The sequence below is a fragment of the Crocodylus siamensis genome, chromosome 3, assembly GCF_052110815.1.
Source record: "Crocodylus siamensis isolate JL-2025a chromosome 3, ASM5211081v1, whole genome shotgun sequence".
NCBI classification, from domain to species: Eukaryota; Metazoa; Chordata; order Crocodylia; family Crocodylidae; genus Crocodylus; species Crocodylus siamensis.
Genome location: NC_143397.1, coordinates 93,075,204 through 93,100,721, shown reverse-complemented (window position 1 = coordinate 93,100,721; position 25,518 = coordinate 93,075,204). Strand labels below are relative to the sequence as shown.

The 25,518-nt window shown below is 45.2% G+C and overlaps 1 protein-coding gene across 2 annotated transcripts in view; it reads right to left on the bottom strand.

Moving 5' to 3' along the window:
* The window catches only part of IFT74 (intraflagellar transport 74), an 81,349-nt gene extending 55,852 nt beyond the window's left edge, over positions 1-25,497 (bottom strand). The window contains exons 1-8 of one of the 2 annotated variants that reach the window (XM_090038811.1): positions 25,362-25,497; positions 22,623-22,751; positions 19,329-19,464; positions 13,510-13,558; positions 6,757-6,855; positions 6,496-6,556; positions 5,056-5,115; positions 325-386 (exon numbers count right to left, since the gene is read on the bottom strand). In XM_090038811.1, the coding sequence (XP_089894937.1) occupies positions 325-386; positions 5,056-5,115; positions 6,496-6,556; positions 6,757-6,855; positions 13,510-13,558; positions 19,329-19,464; positions 22,623-22,727 (572 nt within the window). In that variant the 5' untranslated portion in view covers positions 22,728-22,751; positions 25,362-25,497. Of the gene's footprint in view, positions 1-324; positions 387-5,055; positions 5,116-6,495; positions 6,557-6,756; positions 6,856-13,509; positions 13,559-19,328; positions 19,465-22,610; positions 22,752-25,361 lie in introns of both variants that reach the window. The other variant, XM_090038810.1, reaches the window with a different exon arrangement.
* Between the last annotated feature and the right edge of the window lie 21 nt (positions 25,498-25,518).

Sequence of the window (25,518 nt, the reverse complement as noted above, 5' to 3'; positions counted from 1 at the left end):
TACATGGGGTTGCTTTGGCACACTGCATGTGGCATGCTGGTCCAGGCTGAGCCCCATTGACAGTACTGAAGGCCATATTTTGAACATCCCTGTCCTAGCCTATCTTCAAGGACACGAGATTCATACACCTAAAAAAAGACTTAGCATGAGCTGTGAAAACCAAATGCACAACCAAAGCTTGTGCTGTATTTATAAACCAGTTAGCTGTTATATGTACATTTTGGTGTCTTTGGAACACAAGGAATAATTCACTTCTTAGTTTTCCCAGTTTATGAAGCTAACTGATAATAAAATGTGATTGTTTTTAGACGTTTATACACTTACGCTTGTCTCTCTGTAAAAATGATATCCATGCTCTGAGATTCCCGGTCATTTTGAGTTTTTAACTGTTAAAAGAAAATAGTAACAGACATTAGCACTATATATGCATCCTAGGTAAGAAATGTATTCTAATGAATGAGAAGGTCCAAAGCTCAGAGCAGAGATGGAAAGAGGCAGAAGAGGTCTTCTGTCTCAGGGGCTAGGGACAGAAATTACACATAAACTGGTATAAATGATCAGAAACTGGTTCAAATCTGTAATAGACCATCCCTGGGCTGGGCGGTGATGTCTGGCTAGGAAAAAGTGAGTAGAAACAGCAAAGCATGCTTGGTTTATAGAGTCACATTCATGCAGACTCAGGAAAATGAAAAAATTCAACTGAAAGAACAGATCATGTTTGCTGTTGGCCATGCCACAGATACATTAACACATACTTGCACTGAACTCATCTGTAGGGCAGAAGATGTCACAGAATGAAATAAAACTCAGTGAGACTCAGATATTTTATAGAGGTAGATCGGTTTTCAGCATTTCAAACGGCTACCTTTCTGTACCTTCCACAAAAATATTGTGCAGTACACGCGAATAGTGGTAACTTTAAGTTGGGAAGCATATGCCTCTTACCTAATACACACAAACAATGCCATTGAGCTCTGAAGGTAACCATTAAAGAACCTATACAGGTTTCCCTTGTCAACCACAGTTTTGCCAACCCCGATTTTGAGTATCCATGCTTCAAAGAAGGTGGGGTATGGTCAGAAAATACGCTCACAGCTCCCCTGCCCCTGCTTGTGCCTCTTGCTCCTCTCCCCTCCTCCCTCCGACAGCCTCCACAGCCTTGGTCTTGCCTCTGCTCCCCCAGCCCTGCTGGTTTTGCCAACCACGGGAACTTTCAGGAACCTAACTCACATGGTTGGTGAAGGAAACCTGTACTAAGGACCAACATGATACACTGAATTAAGGTCAAAACAGTTTGATTAAAAAGTTTAATCAGGCATTAAATAATTCCTGGTCATTACGTAAAATGTTCCTTCAGGATGCCAATCACAACAGCTTTTCAAAATCAGTGTGTGCTAGTTAACATCTGATACAGGGTTTTTTAGGGTTTATTCAAGATCAGGTATGCTATTTTTAGACATCCACTACTTTGGGGAACCTAAGTAAAAAAAAAAAAAAAAAGATTAATTCAATTGATTTAACAAATACAAGTTTTGTTTCTTTTTCCCCCCAAAACAAAAGTGTTTAATTTATTTAACTTTCTAAACATTAATCTTGTCTCTTGAAAACTGTTATAAAGCAGGTTCTTAAATGTAAGATATTAGAGAGTTGTTCTGTTTTCATAACTCTATAACTAAAGCTTTAATACTCTAAAGCAGGGCTGTCTAAGTGATGGCCTGTAAGCCATACCTAGCAGGGCTGTGCGAAGCTTTGGTTGCTGATTCAATTTGGTGGAGATTTGGCTGGATTTGGCAGTCAACTCTCCAAATCGAATCAGGAGGCCCTTTAATCCCTCTGAATCGAATCGGAACCCTCTGAATTGATTCAAAGAGATGTGATGATTCGGACATAAACACAGCTTTAAATGTTTTTTCTACAAACCTCAAGATACGAGGTGGCTCATGAATGCTGAAATGCTGGGGCAGATGGAGTGTCCCACGGGAGCACAGGGGGGACCCCAGTGCACTTGGCGGTGGACCCAGAAGTGGATCAGAAGCACTTTTGGTCCACTTCCTGGTCTACCACAGAGTGCGCAGGGGATCCTGGAGGGGCATGGCAGAGGTCTGCCACTGAGCACGCAGGGGACCTCCTGTGCTCCTGTGGGACACTCCATCCACCCCACCATCTCAGTGTTTATGGGGCAAGCCTGGTATATACCTCAAGGCATGTAGAAAAAAAATTTAAAGCTGCAACTATGGTTGAATCGCTGATTCTCTCAGATTTGGATTTGGTCGAGTTGGAAAAGTGATCTGAATCAACTGACAGAATAAATGTCCCCCGACTTGGGCCAAATACAAATCGAATATGGCCTGTTTCACACATCCCTAATACCTAGCCCGCAAGGGGCCGACACATGCCCATGAGCAGTTAACATCTATTTTGAGGGCTCCAGTGGCTGTCTCTCCTGCTGCCATGTGGTGGGGCCTGTGTACCACCTGTACAGCCTTCAGGGAAGAGGATAGGGATCCATATGCTGCCTATCTGTGACAGTGGCTGTGTGCTACTGGTATAACCTGTGCAGCAGGTGGGTTCGGGGGGGGCCTACCCTGCAGCAGACTGCCTGCATAACGCGGGGCTCAGGGGCTGCACACTGGCACTGCTTGCGGCCCCCCAGTTGCACAGCCTACTCTAAAGACTGTAGACTTAAAAGGTACAAGAAGCCTGCTGAAGTCAGTGAGGCTACTTGTGCATTGAAGGTAAACATATGTATAGATTTTTGAAGGATCAGGATCTGTGACACTTGGCTTATAGGGTCTTGCAGTGGCTGACTGAGGGGGAGAAATAAAACAAACACTGTAAAATAGTTTTAAATTATTCATTTTCTCTTCCAGTATAATTAGGTGAACATATACACTGTTACTTGAAGACAACTTATTAATGAACATAAGCGCCGGTGGTAATGCGTAGGGCTGCACTCCCTGACTGGCTGTGCTCACCGCTCAGGAAATGGGCAGGGGAGGCATGTGCCCCCAGTGGGAGTGGCTGTGGACGCCCAACCCCCAGTCAGCAACATTGACCTTGGGGGGATCCCTCCCCCAGCTGCTGACTAAGGTGGCACCAGTTGCCCATAATAAGTACTTTGGCCATCCAAATGTTTGTCTGGAATCAATATATACAATAAAGTTAAGCTTCTAATCCTGTTAATTTAAGAGGAATTTAAAACCTAGATGAAGGAAAAAGGGCAAGATTTTTGACCACAGGGGAAAATAATTTTACTGGCTGTTTCTGGTTGTATATTAGTATACAGGCAGTCCCTGACTTATGACTTTTTGAGTTATGACGAACGGCACTTACAACCTTTATAAATTGGCACTCTGTTTTGAGGTTCCAATGTGGGTTTTGACCTTATAATGCTTGATACAGCTGTGTCCAGCTGCTAAGTCTGTTGTTCTGGAAAGGGAGGGGAGAGGAAAGGGGTGTGGGGGGTGCAGATCAATGCCCTGCAGTGAGGTTGGAAGGGGCAGGGGCTAGGACAGGGACATAGGGCATGGGGGTGGTGAAGGAAGGCCACAGCTCCTGCCACTGTGCGCCACTGGTCTGAGAGCTGCTCGTCTGGAGGCTCGTCCAGTGGTTCCCATTGCTGCACCTGTCACTCATCCAGAAGGACATGGGGTGGGGAGTGAATCTGGATCTGCACAGGGCTGGTAGGACTGGGGCTGCACTGGGCTGTGCTCTGGGTGTGCGGTGGTGGTGCTGGGACCGGAGGCTTGCCCAGCTGGGACAGGTGCAGGATGGAGCTGATGCACTGACTCCAGACAAGCAGTGCACAGTGGCAGGAGCCGCCACCCCCTCCCTGTGCCCTCCAAACAAGCTACAGCTCCTGGCTGGCTGAATGGCGCGAGAACACAGGTAGGGGCCTGAGCCCCCAGATCAGGGTGGGGCAGGTGGCGGAGCAGGGCCTGTGGGGGGGCTGCAGTCACCTGAAAATTCACTGTAGCCCCCCCATAGCCTCCACGGTCCCCCTGTGCAGCCCCACCCACCCTGCGCAGATCCAGGGGCACATGCCCTCCCCCATGGTCTCCCTGATGAGTGACAGGAGCAGCCAGACAAGCCACCAGACAAGCAGCTCCCGGACTAGCAGCATGTGGTGGTAGGAGCTCCTTGGATGTGCCGCAGCTCCATCCCACGCCCCTCCCACCCTGGATGGGTAGTGCTTGCCCCAGCCTCTGTCCTAGCCCCTGCCCCTCCCTCTGTTCCTCACCATGGGGAGGTTGATCTGCCCCTCCCATGCCCCTTCCCTCCCTCCTCCCTTTCCACAACACACTTACCAGCTGCGCACAGCTGTATCCAGCAATGTAAAGGAACCAATCCCCCATTTATAACATTGTTCCTATGGGAAAACTGGTTCTGAGTTACAACGATTCGACTTAAGACACAACAGGTCTTCAGGAACCTATTGTGTTATAAGTCTGAGGACTGCCTGTACTGCTCTAATCTCTGCGTCATTTGTGACATCTTTATATGTCCAGCATAGCTGAAAATCAGTGAATCAGTGAAGAACGCTAAGTTTGTGTAAGGAACTATAATAGTACTGTAAGTTCTGTCCTCTTAAATTAGAAAAGGAATCAATTGGGTCCCAACTTAGTAGTATTTCTAAGAATATAAAATGTAGTAAAAATATCAGTTCTTTTGAAAAGAAAAGAAGAAAACCCACAAAACTCCTGTGGACACTTACTTGGGTTAAGGGAGTGCTGCTGATGGAAGATAAATGTTTGTCATTATTTTAGGGGATTGAATGAATCTTTTAATGTTAAATTTGTTATCTGATAAGTTGTAACAAAGTAAAAAATATATACCAGTTATTTTATAAATAGCCGAAGAAATAAATCAAATAACTTGTGTAGGACCCAGTCCCACAAACAACATGGCATTCATAGTTTTGCTTACATGACTAACAGATAAGACACTATTTCAAGAAAATTATGTACGTGCAAAAGCAGTGAATATATCATGCCTGTAACATATACTCTTGCATTGTAAAAACCATACTTGCATGGCAAGCATTCAAGTTCTTACCATATTGTAATCATTCATCACTTCTTCCATATCAGTGTTGGTGTTAAGTTTATCCACTAGCTGAAACAAGACAGAAGTCGAAATGGTTAAGGCTTGCTCTCTTTTTTAACCACACAACAGAAGCACAGAAGAAAAAAGAAAACTCATGAAATATTGTATGAAGATGTAGCAAAAGAAGTGAGCAATAGTCTTTCGTTATGATAAACATAAAAATCTGGCTTAGAAACCAAAAAGATTACACACAGTATTCATACTAAATAATCACTGCATAACAATGCAAAAAATAATAAATCTAAATATTATGGAAGCAATACTGATTTCTCACATCCAAATGCAACTGCTTCTCATAGAATATATATCACATATTCTTTTTTTTTTCCCTAGTTCTTTTCTCCTCCTTACAAGGCTCAAAATATTTTTCTCTCTATGGCTTTGCTCTTTACTGTGCCAAACAGAAACTAAATCTATTTTTCAATTCCTCCCAAATTTGGAATTAAGAAATTTTCCAGTTCAGACTCTAATTAGCTTAACTTCCTAAACAGCTTAACTGTGGCTATGAAACATGCTGATCAATCAACTAGCATTGCAGAACTCAAAGGAAACATTGTTTTTAAACAATGGCAGCCACCACTGTCACTCTCATACACACCAGAAACAAGGTGTAGAACCAGCTACCCCAGAGTAGCTTTGCTACTATCTTTCCAGCTTTGGTGCCTGCAGAGTGGGAGCTTATGGGGAAGGCTATGCTTCTCAGTGGTACACTAAGGAGTGCCAGAAAAGTAGTATGGACATATTCATGAAATCTAAGCAACTTGATGGATTCCTAGTAAGTCACAATATAAATACAATATAACTCTAGGGTATCACTAAAAATGTCTTAATATGAACACATACAGCAGTGGTTCCCAAACTGTGGGTTGTGAGCAACCTGAGATGGTGTCACAGAGGTGGTGGACTATGGGTTGGGAGTGAGGGGCCATGCTGAGAAAATGGGGTCATGCTGAAGAAAAGTTTGGGAAGCACTGAGAGCAAGAAGTAACATTTTGTAATGGTGTAATGTACTAACAATCCATATACTTTACTTGAGGTCACAGATTAAGTAATCAGAGATGTCACTAGATACCTCCATGCTGTGCCTGGGGGAGATACCATGAAGTACACTAACATCAAGATGGCAATCATGAGCGTCATAACAAAACTCGCTGAGCGCTAAGTGGAATCAGGTGTGAATGTAAAATAAGCATTATAAGTGAAATAGTGTTAAGTGGAGGTTGCCTGTATTTGTTTCTGCTTTAATAACTGAATTAAAACCATTACTAATCAGAATTTTTTTTCAATGGAGATACACTGGTGAAAAAGAAACTAAAGTCAAAACCAATATATTCAATATACAATCATAATGGGGAAAAATTTAATATAAAAAAGTGGAGAGTAGCATACCATATTATAATCTGCAAGTTGACCTTGAAATTCTTTGATTTCACCAGCTAATGCCTCTGCCCTAGATACATGGCAAAACAAAGCAAAACAAAACAGAAAACAAAGTTTTGAAAGAAAGTCTTCAGTGCAGCAAAACAAAATCAGAAAAGTATCAACTGTTAATGTTCTGCAATTCAGATGGCACTAGTATTCTTGTCTGATATAACAAATAATAAGCAATTGATAAGATATTTAGCTATGCTCAATTAGAACATGACTCACCTTTTTTCATATGATAGGTAGACAGAATTCTCTTGGTTATACATTTCTATTTCTTTCTGCAGCTTATTAATTTCTGTTGTGAGTTCACTTATTTTGCTTCTGTGGACAGGAAACAAAGTTACTCATATTTAAAATGTATTGTAGGATACATCTTATATTTTATTATAAATGTCTAAATATTCATATTTATTCAGTCTCTTTTCCTCTTATGGCACTGGGTGTCTCAAGCTGCTAAAAGGTATGAGCAGGGAGGGGAGAAAACAGAGTGATCCTGAGACTTATCCTCTGATTACTATCCCACGCTGCTCATCCACGTAAACATCAATGATACTGCCAGGGCAACCCTGAACAGAACATGTAAATAGGCAGCTCTGGGTGCAAGAGTAAAGGGTGCAGGAGCCCAGGTGGTGTTCTCACCACCTTCCAGTCAAGGGTAATAGGGCAGTTGATCTTGTATCCAGAGCTAGAAATAGGTTCTCTGTCTCAGGTATGTCAATTGGATACCCAGGACTGTTCTAGGGTGGCTGCATTGCCGTACTCCTCAGATCTGATGTATGCAAAGCAGGACCATGTGGTTTGAGTGTATTTCATGGTGATTCACTTGGGTACAGCATGGAGGCTTCTAGTGACATCTCCAATTACTACTTATAGCATATGGATTGCTAGTATGTTACACCATTACAAAATGTTACTTCCTGCTCTAAATTAGCGCTTTCCTAATTTTTCCTCAGCACGTTACTAAACAGATGCATTCTGGAGATCAACACATAGGTGTGTAGATGGTGTCAACAGCAGGGCTTTGGCTTCTTCAACCAGGAAGTGGTGTTCCAAGAAGGAATACTGGGAAGAGATGGGGTCTACCTGACAAGGAGAGGAAACAGTACCTTTACATATGGGTTTGCTAATTTAGCAAGGAGGGTTTCAAACCAGGTTACCAGGGGATGGAGTTAAAAGTCCAGAGGTAAGTAAAATGCTAGGAGACCTAGATAAAAACCTAGTAAGCAGAAGCAGTAGTGGAAGCCTTAGCAATATTCTCAGGGGGATGACAGAGCTATCAGTTACATTTTTGGCAATTCCAGGAGTTTAAAATGAACTATAACCAACTGTATGTTGCGATGTAACATGTTTATATAAATTTAAGTACTTTTAATGTTAGTAGTTCTTAGCTCAAATGTTATTGGCTGTGGCTGTATTTGTAATGTTATGTTATATGTATTGCTAAAGTAATCATCTGTAAATTTCAATGGCCAAGCAAGTCATAATAAAGGCCCTCCTGCATAAAGAACAGTGGCTGGGGCAAGACTGGGTTGATAAGACGATTGACACAAAGAAAATCAGTCTCTTCTAATGGTTGCAGCCCATTAGATGTAAAGAAAGTGGAGTCTGTCGCAACCAACACCAGACCCGTGTCATAAGGTGAACAGTCATAAAAAAGGCTGGGGCAAGAGTGGATGAAGATAGTGAGAGCATTATCAAGAAGAATTAAGCTACTCTGCTGGTGACTGCAACCTACTAGGCACTGAGCTGGATAGGCCTCAACCCTCTACCACACTGAGCCTAAAAATAATAAAGGTGGCTCCTCTAGGATGGCCATCAAGGAGGCAATTGCTGGCAAACACATGGCATAATTAATAGTCTCTGGCCCTTTAACTAATTCTGAAGCTATGTGACAGGTGTATGACCTGCAGTAACAGGGAAGGGGCCAGGTAGCTTAAACAAAAAGTTTCTGTTGTGTTTTGAATTAAACTAAATTGTGTGTTTTAAGTTGTGTGGTGTTGTTGTGTCTTATTTAGCTGTGTCTTAGCTTAGTTAAACTTTTTCTGTTACTTCTTTGTCTTACGCTTTAAACCGCAAATCGCTGTGTTCAATAAATGCTCTTTTCAGAGAACCGACTATTCAGGCGCTTCTACATATGACAGGAGTTTAGTCCTCAGGTTTTTATTCTATGATCCCTTAATTGAAATGGTGGGGCATAAAATAAAACCCTGAGAACTAAACTGTTTCAAACTTTCCATCATGTTGTGTTGAGGAGCCCGATCCTTGGGGTTTTCTTTGGTCTGACCCGGAGCCTGCCCACGGCAGGGGGACAAGCTGCCAGTGGGCCAAGTGGTCCCTGAGCTGTGGGGAGCCCTGGTCCTCCCATCCATGGTGGCAGTGCCCCCTGGGGCTACCCTGGCAGGCTGCTAGCAGGCCAGGTGCTGCCCCAGCTCAGAGGCAGCACCCAGCCCAATCCAGCTCTTCCCTGAACCCAAGCTAGGGTAGCACCCAGCCTGCTATAAGCCCATCTGGGTGGCCCCAGGGGTGCTCTGCCACTGCAGAAGGAAGGACCGGGGCCCCCTGCAGCTCACCCTCTGACTGCAGAAGCGGGCAGGCTCTGCCAAAAAAAGGATTGGGCCCCTCACTGCTTCTGCCTTCAGCAGGCTCCTGTGGTCAGCAGGATGCCTGGGGCTGCCCAAGAAAGGGCTGGCTTCCCTTGGGGCAGTGTGGGAAAATGGCAAGAAGGTGGCTGGGTTTGCTGGCAGCTGGAAAAGGTGGCAGGGACAATGGCCCAGGCTTCTAGCACCCTGTGCACCATCTCTGCCACCTTCTCCAGCCACTAGCAAACTCAGACACCCTTCTGCTGCCTTCCCACACTGTCCCAGGAGCAAGCCAGCCCATTTCCAGACAGCCCAAGGCATCCTGCCGGCTGCAAAAGCCTAATGAAGGCAGAAGTGGCAAGAGGCCCCATCTTTTTTTTCTGTGGAGCCTGCCTGCCTTGCTCATAGCAGGGGAGTGGGGGACAAGCTGACAGCTGCATTGTTGCAATTTGCAATACTGCAAACTGAACTACATCTGGATGTAGTTTAGTTTGCAACAATGCAAACTCATTTAAAACCCCCAAAACTCTTGCATGTGTACAGTGTTATGCCATTGACATTTCTGCCATGTGTACATGGTAATGGCATCATGTGTGCAAGCACCCTTCTTGCCCAAGCATTTATGACTTCAGTGTCACTACCTGGCATGGTTCTCTCATATTAGTGAGAGAACCATGGGGAATAAACAGGAAGAAAAGGAACAATTGAGAAGTTATGATGTAATTGGGATTATGGAGATGTGGTGGGACACTTCACATGTCTGGAGTACTGTCATGGATGTGTACAAATTGTTCAGAAAGGACAGGCAGGGAGAAAAAAACAAGTAGGTGTTGCCCTATATATAATGGAGATAGACATGTAAGTGCTGTACAAAGTGGAAGGTATGCCTTTTGAAAGCCCCTGGGTAAAAGTCAGAGAGGAGAGCAACAGTGGCGGGGGCGAGGGGGTGCTATATGTCACCAAATGAGATGGATAAGGCCTGCTTTAAACATCCAATGGAAGTTGCCAAAGTACAGGACCTAGTTTTCTCAGGGGGACTTTAATTATCAGGACATCTGCTGGGAGGAAAACACAGGCAATCCAACAAATTCTTACAGAGTGGTTGTTATAACTTTTTGGTATAAATGGCAGAGAGGCCAACTAGGGGGAAACTCTTCTCAACTTGCTGCTCACAAAGAAGACTTGGTTGAGAAGGTGAAGGTGCAAGGTAACTTGCAGCCCTGGCAGCTATGAAGGGAGGAGCTGATGACAGGAGAACTGCTGAACTGACAGTGGAGCTCAATGAGAAACTTTTCAGACCAGGAGATAAAGGGAAGGTATCTCGGGCAGAGAAGGAGCCTATCTATCTGGGGCCTATGTATAGGCAGGTGGCTTTGGTTTTAGGTTAAGCCCAAAGAGGGTTAGGGTGCCTGCTAGAGGATGCAGGATTTAGTTGAACTAGAGTTTAGCCTTCAGCCCTGCTGGGGCGAGCTTGAGACTTATTGCTAAAGACCTGGACCAGAGGGTCCATGGGCCCACAGGGGTTGACTTGGACTAAAGGGTCCCCAAGCCCAGAAGGGGGGATGAGACTGAGGGGTCTGTGGGCCCAGAGAGGGGCTGTGTGTGGGACCAGAGTTCTGAGAACCCAGAGAATGGGCTATGTGTGGGACCAGGCATCCGAGAGCTCAGGGAGAAGCTAAGTAAGGAACCAGGAGGCCCGAGGATCCAGACAGGGGTCAAGATTATGAAATGAGAACATCATGGATTTATTACATCTATGAGGCTTAGGGCACAGTGTAGGGAAGGAATGGAGCCCTGCAATTTAGAAGTACGGACAAGCTGAGAGGGCCTACTAAACTGGGAGGCAGGGGACCTGAGAGCGGTCCAATAGGGATTGACACAGAGTCAAGCTCACTCAGAGCCCATGGGTAGCCTCCCTTACACAAACTTCAATAAGAACAAGGTGTGGTGGGCTACAGTCAAGCCTGAGCCAGGCAGGGGCCACACAGCCACCAGGGAGCATCAAAGCTGCCCCAGTGGCCACGAGCCTGCTACCATGACACCAAGTTGGGTGGAGCTGCAGACACTCTGGAAGGTAGAACTTGAATCCAGAATGCATGGGAAAGACTAGAAAAATGGTCCACATTCCATCAGATGAAATTCAGAAAGGGCAAGTGCAAGTGTCCTGCACTTGGGACGAAATAATTGCATGCACAAATACAGATTGGGACATGGATGGCTAGACTGAAGTATTACAGAGAAGGACCTGGGAGTGACAGTAGACCAGGGATGTCAAACTCACCTCATGCCCCAGACCTGATCCAGACTGTGGAACCTCTTGTGGGACAGATCCAGTCTGGGGCATGTGGTGGCAGCAGCTGCTCCAGATCTGTCCCAGGGCACTCAACAGTGGCAGCAGCAGCACCAGATCCTGCCATGTGCTCTGTGCTGGAGCCAAAGCTGCCACTGATGCTACATGCCTGTGTCCTGGGTCACAGCTGCAGCTCTGGCACGGGGCACACAGCAGGAAGTCCAGCACATGGTATATGGCAGTGACAGGGCTGGTGGGGCCACAAGAGACTAGCAAATTCCAAGGGACTGAATTCTGTGGCAGATCATTTCCCACAGTCATGTCCCACAACTTCCAGTTGCTCACTGGTAACTTGGCAGGCCAGACAGAGCAGCTCTCCGTACTGGATCCGGCCTGCAGGGTATGTTTGACCACCAGCTGAATGAGCCAACAGTGTGCTCTTGTTGCAATATAAACCAATGGCATAATGGGTTGTATTAACGGGAGTGTCACTTGCAAATTATGGGAAGAAGTTCTTTTGCTCTATACAGCACTAGTGAGGCCTGGAGTACTGTGTCCAATTTTGGGCCCCACATGTTCAGAAGTATGTGGATAGATTCGAAAGAATCCAGAACACAGCAACAAAAAGGATTAGGGGCCTGGGAAGCATGATTTACGAGGAAAGACTGAAAGAACTAGGTTTATTTAGTCTGAAGAACAGAAGACTGAGGGGAAATTATATAATAGTCTTCAAATACCTGAAGGGCAATTACAGAGAGGATTGAGATAGACTATACTCTGTGGCTATATGGGATCAAACTAGAAGCAATAACCTCAAGCTAAAGCAGAGGTAATTTAGGTTAGAGATTAAGAGGAGCTTTCTGACTATGAGTGATCAAATATTGGAACAGGCTATCTAGAGAAGCTGTGGACTCTCCACCCCTGGAAATTTTCAAGAGCAGGTTAGACAGACACTTGGCTGTGATGGTTTAGTCAGAGACCATTCTGCCCTGAGCAGGAGGCTGGACTAGTTGAGGCCCTTTCCAGCCCTAGTTTCCTGTGATCCTGTGATGCTTGCTGAACCTTAACTGACCAGTTAACCAAGAAACATGCTACTGAATTCACTCCCCTATTAGGTAATGTACTAAATGATCAGGAGACTGTTCACACAAGCCATATAGACAGTACTAGCACAGTACTAGTAATTTAGTACTTAGTTAAAGAATGATGGCAAAAACAATGTTTTATTGTCTCATAGTTAAGAAAATATTCTATAATTGTTTTCAAGAGGCAGGACTAATTTAGCAAATAGAATATATAAGAATATATAAATTGGTCACTAAACTTTTACTACTGAGCAATCTCTCAGAAATCTATTGTCATTCTTTCCTCATTTTTACTGGGATGTGATGATGGCAAAAACACTAGACATTTCAAGAAACTTCCTAGTTCTGTAATCTTTCTGAACCTGTTCAAACTAAACCTTAGGGAACAACATATGTAGAAGAAAGCAGTGCCCACTAACACAAGCAAGTGAAGCAAATGTGACAGAGCTTTATAAGATTCCCAGAGAGTACCTTCCCTGTAGTGCTAGCTTGAAGTAATACCTCAGGTGTTGCCCATTGCCCAGCAAAGATGTATTCAAAGCACAAGTGATGTTTTAAACTCAAAGTAGCTGGCCAATCATGCACAGAGACTGCCACTCAAGTTAACAATGCACTGAATGCTAAACTACTCAGGCTGCTAATCCAAATACACCGTGATGTTCTGTAGTCAGATGACTCATTTAAAATTAGGCTAAACTAAGAAGGCCGTAACCTATTGTGGATAACTTGAGTTTAAGCCAGAACAAAGATGAGACTTCAGTGCAATAAAAAACAAATAAGCCAATTTATTCTTGGAACGAGAATGTTCTTGGGACATTCACCCCAGAACAAAGTCCCTCCTTGTTCCTTCAAACCTTATGATGTATACAGCCAACCCTCATAAATGTACAGCCAATCTAATTAAGTAAAAAGTATGGCTATTACTAGTTTTATGAGATTGTATTTTATTCGTTGAAAAGGATGATGGGAAGGTAGAGGGCATTAGCCATGTTCCAGTTTGAAAACACTGCCACAAACCTACCTAAGTAATCCAAGATAATAGGATTTATCCATAATCTGTCGCTGAGGACCTAGCAAAAAAGAACAAGTAACATTTTGTTAGAAGGCAATGCATTTTATTGAGTTGTAGCTCAGACAACAAAGGACCTGCAGAAATTACACTTCAGAACACAGTCACCACCTTCAGTGACCTCACATGGACTTTATTCAATCAATCCATCCAAATAAAAGAAATACTTTTGTGAGGATTTAGATTTCTTAAACAACTGACATTTTTTATGATAACTGGCTAAATCCTTCAAAGACACAGGAGGCATGAAAACAATAACTTGCCCTAAAAAACAATATGAAATTTTGCTAGAAGAGAGAGGTGTATTGAAAATAAAGACACTACATGACAAATCATCACAGAAACATTTAACTTAACCCTGCTTTCTGTAACTTTCACCTCAGCTAAGGTTTTATTTTCAGTTTCTGCTCCAATTCTGTTCCAGATTTTTCCATCTTTTACATGTGGTCCTTCTGTGTTGTTTCAGCCTGCTGAGTTCTGAGTAACTCTTCCTGCAGTCTGATCCACTCCAGCCATGGAATCAGAGTTAACAAGTCTCCTGCCTTGAGCTGTGTCTTTTTTTTTGGACTCTCCTAAGGCTGAAATCACCTGGAGATACTTTACCTGCTTTCTTCCCAGTTTACTCAGCAAAACACCTGTGACAGCTTACTGCAAGTCTAAGTGTTATTCAGTCACTCTATTCTCTCATTTGATAGTGATTCTGGGTTAGATTTTTTCCACAATGCTGTCCATCTCAGGAAACGGAACTCAGGTCAGCATCAAAAATGGAAGACAACAAAAAATCCTTCTTCAGGTATAGAAGGAGCAAAAAGATGATGCATGGCAATATAGGACGCCTACAGGACAGACTAGTGGTGACAGATAGGAGTGACAAAGCTGAGCTCTTCAATGATTTTTTTCACATCTGTATTCCTGAACATGGATAAAGACATCTCCCCCAGTTAGATTAGAGACAGGCACAAGAGGGACACCAGCCCACCAAGAGTCAGCGCCAACCTAGTGAAGGGAGACTTGGAGGGGCTGGACATGCTTAAGCCAGCAGACCCAGACAATCTTCATCCAAGGGTGCTGAGGGAATTAGCTAGTGTCATAGCAGAACCACTGGCAAGACTGTTTGAGCATTTGTGGTACTCAGGACAGGTCCCAGAGGACTGGAAAAGGGCCCATGTGGTCCCTATTTTCAAGAAAGGGAGGAAGGAAGATCCAGGTGACTATACGCTGGTTAGTCTCACTTCCATCCTTGGGAAAGTGTTTGAAAAACTTATTAAGGAACACGTTTGTGGGAGTCCAGCAGGAAAAATGATGCTGAAAGGCAAGCAGCATGGATTCATAGCAGGTAGATTCTGCCTCACTAACCTTGTTTCTTTTTACAGCCAGGTCACAAAATGCTTAGATGCAGGAGTCGAGGTAGATGTGATTTACCTGGATTTCAGAAAGGCCTTTGATATGGTGTCTCATCCCATTCTTATAAACAAACTAAGCAGCTGTGACACAGATAATAACACGGTCAAGTGGGTGGTAAATTGGCTTATGGGATGCACCCAGAGGGTGGTGGTGGATAGGTCGGTATCGTCCTGGAAAGATGTGGGCAGTGGGGTCTCCCACGGTTTGGTCCTTGGACCACTGCTGTTCAGTATCAACATCAGTGACTTGGATGAGGGCATGGCAAGCACTCTGTCCAAATTTGTGGACGACACCAAATTATGGGGTAAAGTAAACACATGGGTGGGCAGGGAACAGATTCAGGCAAACTTGAACAGGTTGGAAAAGTGGGCTGCACCTATGGAGAAAGAATCACCAACACACATACAGACTGGGAGATGACCCGCTAAGTAGCACAGTGGCAGAAAGGGATCTCAGAATCATAAACAATGCGTGCCCACAGGCTAGAGGGGCACAGCGGCACTGGTGGTGGTGGAAGCGCGGCATCAGTAAGTGGCAAGTTTCCACAGACACCACCGTTGTTGACATGAGCTGGCACAAGCACTGACCGGGGGTGGTGACCACCCAGCAGCAGCCAGCAGTGATCGCTGACCACCCGCAGATTCCGGCTGGTGATGTTGGCAGTGAGGGGTGGTGGTAGCAAGCGGCACCCCTTTTCACAGGGGGTGCACAGGCACCTTCATGCACCCCCACAGCATTGCCAATGCTCTGAGTCATAGACTCCAAGGTAAGCATAAGTCATCAATGTGACAAGGTGATAAGTAAAGCTAACCGTACTCTATCATGCATTAGCAGGTGCATGGAAAACAGATCTTCAGGAGGATATACTCCCTCTCCATGTGGCATTGGTAAGGCCGCAGCTGGAGTACAGTGTCCAGTTTTGGGCACTGCATTTGAAGAAGTATGTGGATAACCTTGGTCCAGAGGAGGCCTACTTGTACGGTTAGGGGCCTGCAGATTAGGCTGTACAAGGAGAGATTGAGGGACCTGGATCTCTTCAGGCTCCGCAAGAGAAGGTGATCTTGTGGCCAGCTACAAATTCATCGGGGGGGGGGCAGCAAGGAATAGGAGATATGCTGTTTACCAGGGCGCCCCTTGGGGTAACTAGAAACAACGGCCACAAACTGACAGACAGCGGATTTAGATCTGACATCAGGAAGAACTTCTTCATGGTAAGGGTTACCAGAATCTAGAATGGGCTTCCAATGGAGGTGGTGCTCTCCCCTACCCTGGAGGTCTTTAAGAGAAGACAGGACAAGCACCTGGCTGGGGTCATCTGACCCCAGTGCTCTTTCTTACCCAGGGCAGGGAGTTGGACTTGATGATCTACTGAAGTCTTTTCTGACCCGAAAAAGCTATGAAATTTATTTCGGTAGCAATCTACTGTACAGCTAACAAACTCATTCAGCAGGGCGTTTACCAACTCTTGGCCACCTACAATACAAGGATTATCCTAATAACACTACCAGAGCTCTGCAGTGACCCAAAACTCCTTTGCTGGTCTACAAAGAGCAATTTCCAGCTCATAATGTATGAAGGAAATCTAAATACATGAAACCAAGTTATCATAAAACCAGCCTCGGGTGTGATGCTGCAAAGAGCTCCACTGCCCCCCACCCCCCATTCAATCCTAAAGCTTTTTTCCAGTGGTTAATGGGCTTTGAAGAGGAAAAGTATATGAAGAATGTGTCCTTCTGGGACTAAAAAGAAACATCTTTAATACAGAATACAGAAGTCTGTTACTTCTGAGAGTTTTAGAAGCAAGAACAAAAAAGGAGGGACTCGATCTGTCTCTTCTTTCTAACCCCCATTAGTTGTATTTGGTTACATTACAATTGATTCATTTAAGAGAATAAGTCATTTTAGCCTTTCTTGACAAAGATTTCAGACACTTCACTAGATGCAATATGTACTGCAATTAAGAGCTGTGCAAAACAGCACCATTCTGTTTCTACAGGACAGCATTTCATTTCAAGTTTCATTTCATTTCAAAACCACTGTTCCGTTTCGTTTCGTCAAAGCTATTTCACTGTTTTGCCCATAGGCCATAATGGGGAAGCATGAAACTGCCTATGACTGTCATTGCTTGCCTGATTCGGATGACACTTGTAGAGATTGTAGCCCCTTCTGAGGCCATGAAGCTGCACTTCAAACTGCCAACAAGCAAAACTCATGACATGGGTGACACTGTATGTGTTAAGGTGGGCCCTCACCAGCGCTGGGGCTTCTACATGACACAGTAGTCTGCCCCAGTGAGGCCTCCTCCTCCTCCTCTACAGCCTCAGCTTGGTCCACCATTTTAAATGACAAAAGGTAAATTATAACATAGTGAGCAGCAGCACAGTAGCACCAGCAGCACCTCAGGCAGCCAAACGATGACAGAGCTTTTCTTTCCTTTCTTGCAGTGGCTTTTCCTCCAACGGCTGCCAGAGAACTCTCCCTGCCAGCCCCAGCCCTGTGGCTTAGATGTGCCCAGGGCCTTATGTTCTTGCAGTCAGGTGCTAAGAGTGTTGGTCTAAGGACATGGCACTGGCAGACAAGACCCCTTCTTTTGCGTCAGTTTATTTGTGGTATGTTTTAGCAGACCAGCTGAATAGAAATATATCTCAGCAAGCTTTTGGGTTAAAAAAATCCTTTGGTAGGCTGAGGAAACACCTGCAGTTAGTGTGTGTGCATGCTGATCCTGGATGGAAGGAACAGTAAAGAAGCCAGAGGCTTGCATGCAATGCAGGCAAGAAAACCAGTCAGTGAAAATGGAAATAGAGGTGTCAGGGGTGATAGACAGGCCGGGGGGGGGAGGAAGTGGGATGTCGCAGCACAGGTAAAGGTGGAGAGGTACTTGGGGAAAAAACTATTTTTTTCACAAAATCTCTGCCTCCTTCAGACACAGAATAAAGCTTCTCTGGGGACAAACCAATGCCCTAGGGATGAACCAGTTAACAAAGCTGAGTGCTGTTCAATGGGACTCAATTCTTGCTAATTAGCTCTCTGCCTATGTCACAGAATTTTTATGCGATGCTCAGTCAGTAGTTTAAAAGGAACTTTTCATACATTGTTAATAATTGTATGTTCCTTATTCTTTGATGCCTGACCAAGGGTCTGGCCCTGATCCAGGGGTCTGATCTGTAAGAATACTGAGCATTTAAAAATGCAGGTGAAATCAAAATGAACTCTCTTTTGAACATTTAGATTCTACATCGTTCTAAGAATGATAAAGTCCAGTTACAGCATCTAAATTTATTGTACACATCTTACTTTAATTTTACTGTCTCGGTTCCTTCTCTTTAAATGGGGGTAATCTTATCTCTTCACCTTACAGAGGACCTCTGAAATGAATTAATTGTGAAGCATTCAGTGTAGCAACAAGTGTCAGGGCTCATGAGGAAATTAATAAGAAATGTACATTAAACAAAGAAGACAAAATATTAAACAGCTGTTTATTAAGTAAGCACTCTTTATTCTGTGCACAAAATAAGGCAGAAATTCTGTGAAAATATAGCATCTGATCATTGAGTTAAAAACAACGTATGTACACAAGGGCACCAAATTAAGAGTTCAACTTTAACTTTGGCATTTTGCTAACTTTTGAGTGTTTTATTTTGCAAGCTTAGGAGGTTCTCCTAACATTGTGTGTATTCATGCACGTGCACATGTGTTCAATACAGAATAAATGTATGTCCGCAATGCAGTCAAAAATGTACTGCACCTCCTACAGTCATATTAGCTTTACACTTGTTTAGATCCTGATCACAGTGTAGTTCCTACAGGATAGAGTTCACCGTGAACTTCAAAACTGTGTGCAACCCTGGGAAAATGCATGGGTGGGAAGCCATGGTATCACAGGTACACTGCTAACAAGTCAACTATTTTAAAGCTATCTTAAGCATACCTACATGAGCTGGAGTCACAAATTAAAGCTGTCACTCAGACATACCAACATTTTTCAATTTGATATGAACTTCCAATATTTTGTGGAATGAAGTGGGATTTATATTCTAGACAACATGGGCATGTAAACATGCATACATACTCACATGCTAGACAGTTAATTAAATTTACCATATAGTTTTACTTTCACAATGACCAAAGAAAGTGTGAAGCTTGCCATGTCATTATGTGCAAGGCATGTCTTTAAATCCTTATCAATTCTGCTAAATTAAATTTTCACTCAACCTTCAAATCCTATGAGTTTTTATTCAAACTTCTGAGATACCAGAGCTAAACATATTTTCCACCATCTAGTTCCTCCAAAACAGTAACAACTGAGTTACTGTTAAGTTTAAAAAACTTTTCAATATTATGATACTTTTTCACATATTCTACAATACCTTTCATTCCAGTTTTCATTCCACTCAATCCCTGTTGTGTCACTGGACGATCAGCAACTTTAATCTGACTTGACAGGACCCCACCAGTACCCATGAGACCAGCACGAGTCCCAGGTCTTGGTGTACCAAGGGGCATCTGGGCAAAGAAAACAAAATCCCATCTTAGAATAATAATTAGCAGGTGATAATGTTTATGCAATTATTAAGCAGTGTATTAGAAATCTTAGAGCTTGGGTACTTTTATCAGTTAGAAACATTATGATTTTAGATCTTTATTGCTTGTTTAGTCCAGAGTAATTTCACTTTACTTCAGAGTAAAAACAGAATGGAAATCAGATGCATAGTAATGTAAGTCACTCCTCTCCATGGTAAAGATACTCTTCAGAAAAGTAGGCATAACTATACTCTGGTGTAAAACACAATGACATATTTACTAAAGAATATATTAACTCTAGTTAGTCCATACTAAAAGTAGAGCATACACAATACAAGTGCAAGTTACTCCATTCCAGGGTAAAGCCACCCTTCAGAAAAATTATACACTAGTATAGCAATCATGTGTTTGCTCTGCAATTCAATTTCATCTCTGGCTAGATAGCCTGTGCTACGTACAAACCAGCTCCTCTGCCACTTAGTGGCAAGATGCTATAACAGCAAAAAAACTACAGTTTGGGTTAATCTTGTATTCACTCCTTACAGAGTGCATCTACACATGTGCTTTACTGTGGAGTAGGCCAATTAGTTCCATCGTAAAGCATCACCATCTACGGTATTCGGGTGCAGTACATTAATTAACTCTGCCATAAGGTAATACTTTTGGGGACAGTACTATCTTACAGCGAAATACTTACCTGCAATCACACAGATGTGTGGAAGGTGACTCCAGCTGCAAATTGTGCCTGGTCAGCCCAGCCAACCGGGGTTCAGACTCCTGCCTCCTGCCAGGCCCTCTACTGCTCACTGCTACCACCTGGAGCCTGGGGCTGACCCCACCCTGTATTCCCTGTCAACCCAGGCCTGCTACACCCCAGTTCAAACTGCTGCTGTCTTGGGAACACATGTAGTCACTGTGCCTGGAAGCAGTTTACTCCCGCTCAAACAGCTCTAGAGTCTATTGTGTTGCCTTAATTACATGTATAGATGCACCCACTGGGAGCATCTACATGTGCAATTAATGTGACTGAATAAACTGGAAAGTACTTTACACAGCAGTAAAGTATTCCTGGGAGTAGCTTTTATACATGTACCTGGGACAGCAGTAATTTGAGGCAGGAGGAGCAGTTTAGGCCAGGGCTGCTCCTGCCCTGCTCTGCTCCTCTGTAGCAGCCAGAGGGAATTCCAGGCTCTGACCACAGCTGCCCAAGTTGGCAGGAGGCATAGGAGTCAGTCCTGGGCTCTGGCTCGCAATAGCAGTGTGGCCTGGGGGGCAGCCCTAGGCTGGCAGGGGATACAGGGGTCATCCCCAGGCACCAGGTGGCTGCGTTGGGCGGCAGAAGAGCAGGGTAGGTCATGTAGCTAGGCAGCAGGCAGGAGTGTGGCCCCCTGTTGGCTGGGCTGACTGGGTACAATTTACTCCCATGTCAGGATCTAGATGTGTGTTGTTGCGCAGTAAATAACTTCACAGTAGGATATTACTTGTATTTACAAGTACTATCCTGCTGCAGAGTTTACTCGTTTTCTGTGGCCTGCTGGGGCAGTGTATGTAGACACTGATGTTTTACTGCAGAGCTAAGTAGTCTTAGTGAATGTCTCATGTAGATGTCCCCCTATGAAGTAAATTATTCTGTAATGGTGTGCTGTGACTACACGGACAGTTATTTTATCAATAGCATGAATGTAACCTTGTTTCAGCCTTTATCCACTATCCAAATCTAAGAGGAACAGAAGAAAATCTAATGTAAATTACTCCCAAAATGTCAATAAAGCATAGAAGAAGGCAAAGATAAGGACATTGATGTATCTCTCTAATAACTGAACTACCTTTAAAATAAGCTAGCTCAGGTTTCAGAAAAGGTACAGCCATGGCAGCCTGAAGCTTAATATCAACTGATTTACCATATTTACCTGAATACAAGATGGCCCTCGATTTAAGATGATTCCCCCCAAAATTCTATATGCAGAACATTTATAAATTGATTATAATTTTCCATGTACAGACTCCAATTATTGGAGGATCATCTTATATTCATACCCCCCCTATTACTGCAGGCAGTGGGAGGATAAGTGATGGGGGGGCAGTAATAGGGCAGAGGGTGGGGAGACAGACAGTGGGGGAGGCAGTAATGGGGCAGACAACGTGGAGCAGGTAGCTTGCTCCCTGCCACTGGCCTCTGTTCCCCAAATTTCCCCACTTTGCATGTTCCTCACAGCCTCAGGCCCCCCTCTCCCTGCTCCACACCACTTCTGCCCCCAGCAATCTCATCAAATCCCCGCTCCCCTTCCTTCAGTCTTCCTCTCCACTCCCCTGCCAAAGTCTCTACCCCTGCCTGCCTCTCCACCTTACTCTTGCCTTTGCTCCATGTTGACAGGCTCTAGCTCTGCTGCAGCCTGGGGGCACTGAGAACAGCTCATAGCAGAGGTGCAGGATTGACACTACTGCTACAGGGTTGGGATGGAGTACATGCTTCATGTTGAAGTGAGGATGAAGAATGCTGGCGTGGAGCAAAAGTAAGTGGGACTGCAGCAGTGGGGACAGCAGGTTTTGAGGCTGCAAGGATGGAGAAGTGGGGATGCAGAGGATACAGAGGCAGTGGGGCAGGCTGGGCCCTGGGGGCTGCAGATGCAGCCTGCCCCACACTGCCTCATACTCTATTGTAAGATGAGGGCTTTTCCCCATCATGTTAAATGGGGGGAATGGGAGTGTCAGCCTTTACCCAAGTAAATACGGTACTGTGGTTCTCAATAAGTGAATTAGCCCACGCAGTTCTCCATGCTAATACAACTAAACTGCTTCCCAAGCTTGAGGTAGCTTATTTAAAGTTAGTTTGATTATCTCCACTTTACGCAGCACTCTGCAGAATAGATAGTTTTTCTAAAAGACTTTTTGTTGCTATCACTAGTGACCCTGATCATTCCATCCAATTTCTGGATCCATTCCATCCAATATATGGAGTAACAGTGTTGTTATGACATAAAGGAGAAAACCACCTTGGAATGAAAGATGAAGAAAGCATTCTTGGTCACCAGCAATCATCATCTGGTACCCTATTTTTCCTTATAGAAAAATGACAGCTATTCAGATAAAGACTAAAACTTTGCAACAAACAAATTATTTTAACACACCCCTGTTCCTACTCTGGTTGCTGATGGAGTCTGTAACAAAGATGACGAAGGCCTGGCTGTCAGTCCTGGTCCTCTTGAAGAAGGACGAGGTGTAGGAGGCTTGTGACTACTTGCCATTTCTTATGTACTTTAAGCTTCCTCCTAGAAAGTAGTATATTAGTTATTAGTTATTATTATTAGTTCATGTCCTAATGTCCACAGATCATTTAAGTTACAGAGGGCAAACAGATCAATTATTTTTTAGAAGTCTTTAATTGTGTGCATGTATATACACATAAGTCATTTTACTGTTTTCCAAAAGTTGTTGAACCCTAAAGACATAAGTTCTATATTATTTAAGTGGTACCACACTGTAAAGGGGAAGCAAATTTTCAGATTGTCCCGCTAATATGATCTGGAAGGCCCATTTCTCCAGTGAAAAAGCAGTTCTGCTTCACTGCTTGTTAAAAAATGACAACTAGTGCCAACACTAGTAGGACCTGTATTCTGAACAACTGTCCACTGGAATCTAGCCTGAAGTCACCACACAGTAAGCGGTAAGTTTTTAGATGACTTAGGAAACAAGTGGACTGGTTTTGGTAAGTGATTTCCCTATCTGTTAGGCATCCACAATGCTTACTGGAGTGAATGAAGCTGTAGGGACTCTGAATCTCTGAAAACCATGCTTGATATTTTTTTACTGACCTGTGGCAGCAGCATTCAGTTTCCCACCAGCCAAACCATTTAAATAAGTTTTCCCTAAGGATAGTTTTAAAAAGCAAATTGATGGTTTACAGGACAGAGTTCAGGTTGCTAGTAAGAGTACAGGGAATGGGGGCACTGCAGACATGACTCTGATCACCCAGACTGCACTGCACACACCCCAAAAGCCAAGTCAGGAGCATGTTACTGACTCTACGGGGGAGAAAAAAGGCAGATTCTCTAGATCTGGCTCTCAACCTTTTTGGGTTCAAGACATTCCTGGATAGACTTGAGGTACCCCACAAAAAACACTAGTTCTTAGTTTTCACTTTTTTTAGTACAAAAAATAATACAGCCGGTTCTTTGTTGCACTGACAGCCATTTCACGGGTGGGGGGAGGTGGCAAGTGGCAAGCGGGGACTGCCCCCAGATGCCAGTGGTGGTGTTGGTGGTGAGCAGGGAATGTCCACAGACGCTGGTAGTGATGTCAGTGGCAAGGGGAGAGGGGTGGCGAGTGGTGACCGCCTGCAAAAGCCAGCAGTGGCTTCGGCCAATCTCAGGGGTGGCATGTGCCCCCCTGGACCCTCTCTTACATGTCACCTATGCCAAACAATGCTAACACTGCAGCACCCTGCCTGAGAATAATTAATCTAGAGCAGGGCTTCCCAATCTTTTCCTCAGCATGACCCCATTTAAATGCTGGAAATTTGAATTTTTTGCAACCCCAAAATGATGTAGACAAGATCAACGCCCCCTCCCCCAACAGGCAGCATGGCAGGAGTGGAGCCTGTGGGGAGGGAAGGATGTGGACTGCCCACTGTGGGCTCGGGGCTCCCTGCCTTGCTACTTTCCCCCTGGAGGCCTCCACAGCCCAGCAGGCGGGACCAGTTCAGAAGAACACAGCGGGGTGGAGAGGCTCAGTGCTGCTGCTGGGCAGTGCAGCCCATGCTGGCTGCACTGCCATTGCGAGGCTCTCCCTGCCTGCCTGGAAGCAGTGGTAGCGGCGGCATGGAGTTGTGACCCTCGCATACAAATTTGAGGGGCACTTGCCCCCCCCATGCCACCCTCTGCAGGAGTGCACGTGGTGGCAGGGAGCCACCCTCCTTTCCCCCCCACTGCCTGGACAAGCTGCCCGTGGCTCCATCCTGTTCCCCTAGCCGGGCCCTGCATCCCTGCCCTGGTTCCTGTGCACTGGCCCAGCTGGGCAGCACCTCTAGCCCTAGCCTTGCTCCACTCCTTCCCTCCCTCACCACGGGGGCCTCAATCTGCACCCCCACATAGACTTGGAGGGAGCTGTGGGTGCTTCTCTCCATGCTGCCTGGGTTGCCACGTGCACATGTGCAGGCGCACATGCACATAATCACCCTGCCTAATCACCCTCTTCCTGCTCTCCCCGGTCCCAAGCAGCCACAGGAGGGAACCCCGCCGTTCCCCATGCTCTTCCTGCCGTTTTCATCCTAACTGTCCGACACTGTGGAGCATCTTTGCAATCCCTTTTTTTTAAATCGGCACTTATCAAATGGCATCGTGACCCCATGGTTGGGAACCACCCATCTAGAAGGATGCGCAAACCAAATGAAAAATCAAATGAGATGATTTGTTTGGTTTGCGCATCCCCCCAGATCAGCAGGTCCCAACCTTAGGGTCAAAAGAGATGATCCGGGTGCAAATACCCCAGGGCAGCAACACTCAAACCAGGGTGCTGCAGGCTTTTCTGAAAGGGTGCTGTGGGGAGCCCTGTGAGGGGCGCAAACGTGATTCTCAAGATAAACCCTGAGACAGGGTGCAGGAAACTACAAGGTGACAACTTGCTGCCTGGCTGCGGTCCCAGCTGCTGGCAACACACGGAGGGATCCCAGTCCCCGGTGTTGCCGTCCCCGGTTGAGGAGCAGGGGTCTAGAAGCGAGGGGTGGAGCGTTTGAGGCGGCACTGCGCTGGGACCCTGGGGAGGCGGCACGAGGAACGGCTGGAAGCAGCACGGGTAGGTGGCGGGGTCGGGGACGCGGCGCAGGCTGGTCCCACTCTGCCCAGGAGGGGGAGCAGCCGTTGGCCCCGCGAGCGCAGGCTCACCCGATAGGCCCCCACGCCCGAGCAGCGGTTGAATGCACGAAGCGGTCTCCCAGCAACCATCTGCCCCACCCCATCCCGCTCGCAGCCAATCACCACCCGAGCCTGGCGGCTCTCGCGACATGTAGAAATCCCTCGTGCCGTCCTTTCGGCCAAACGT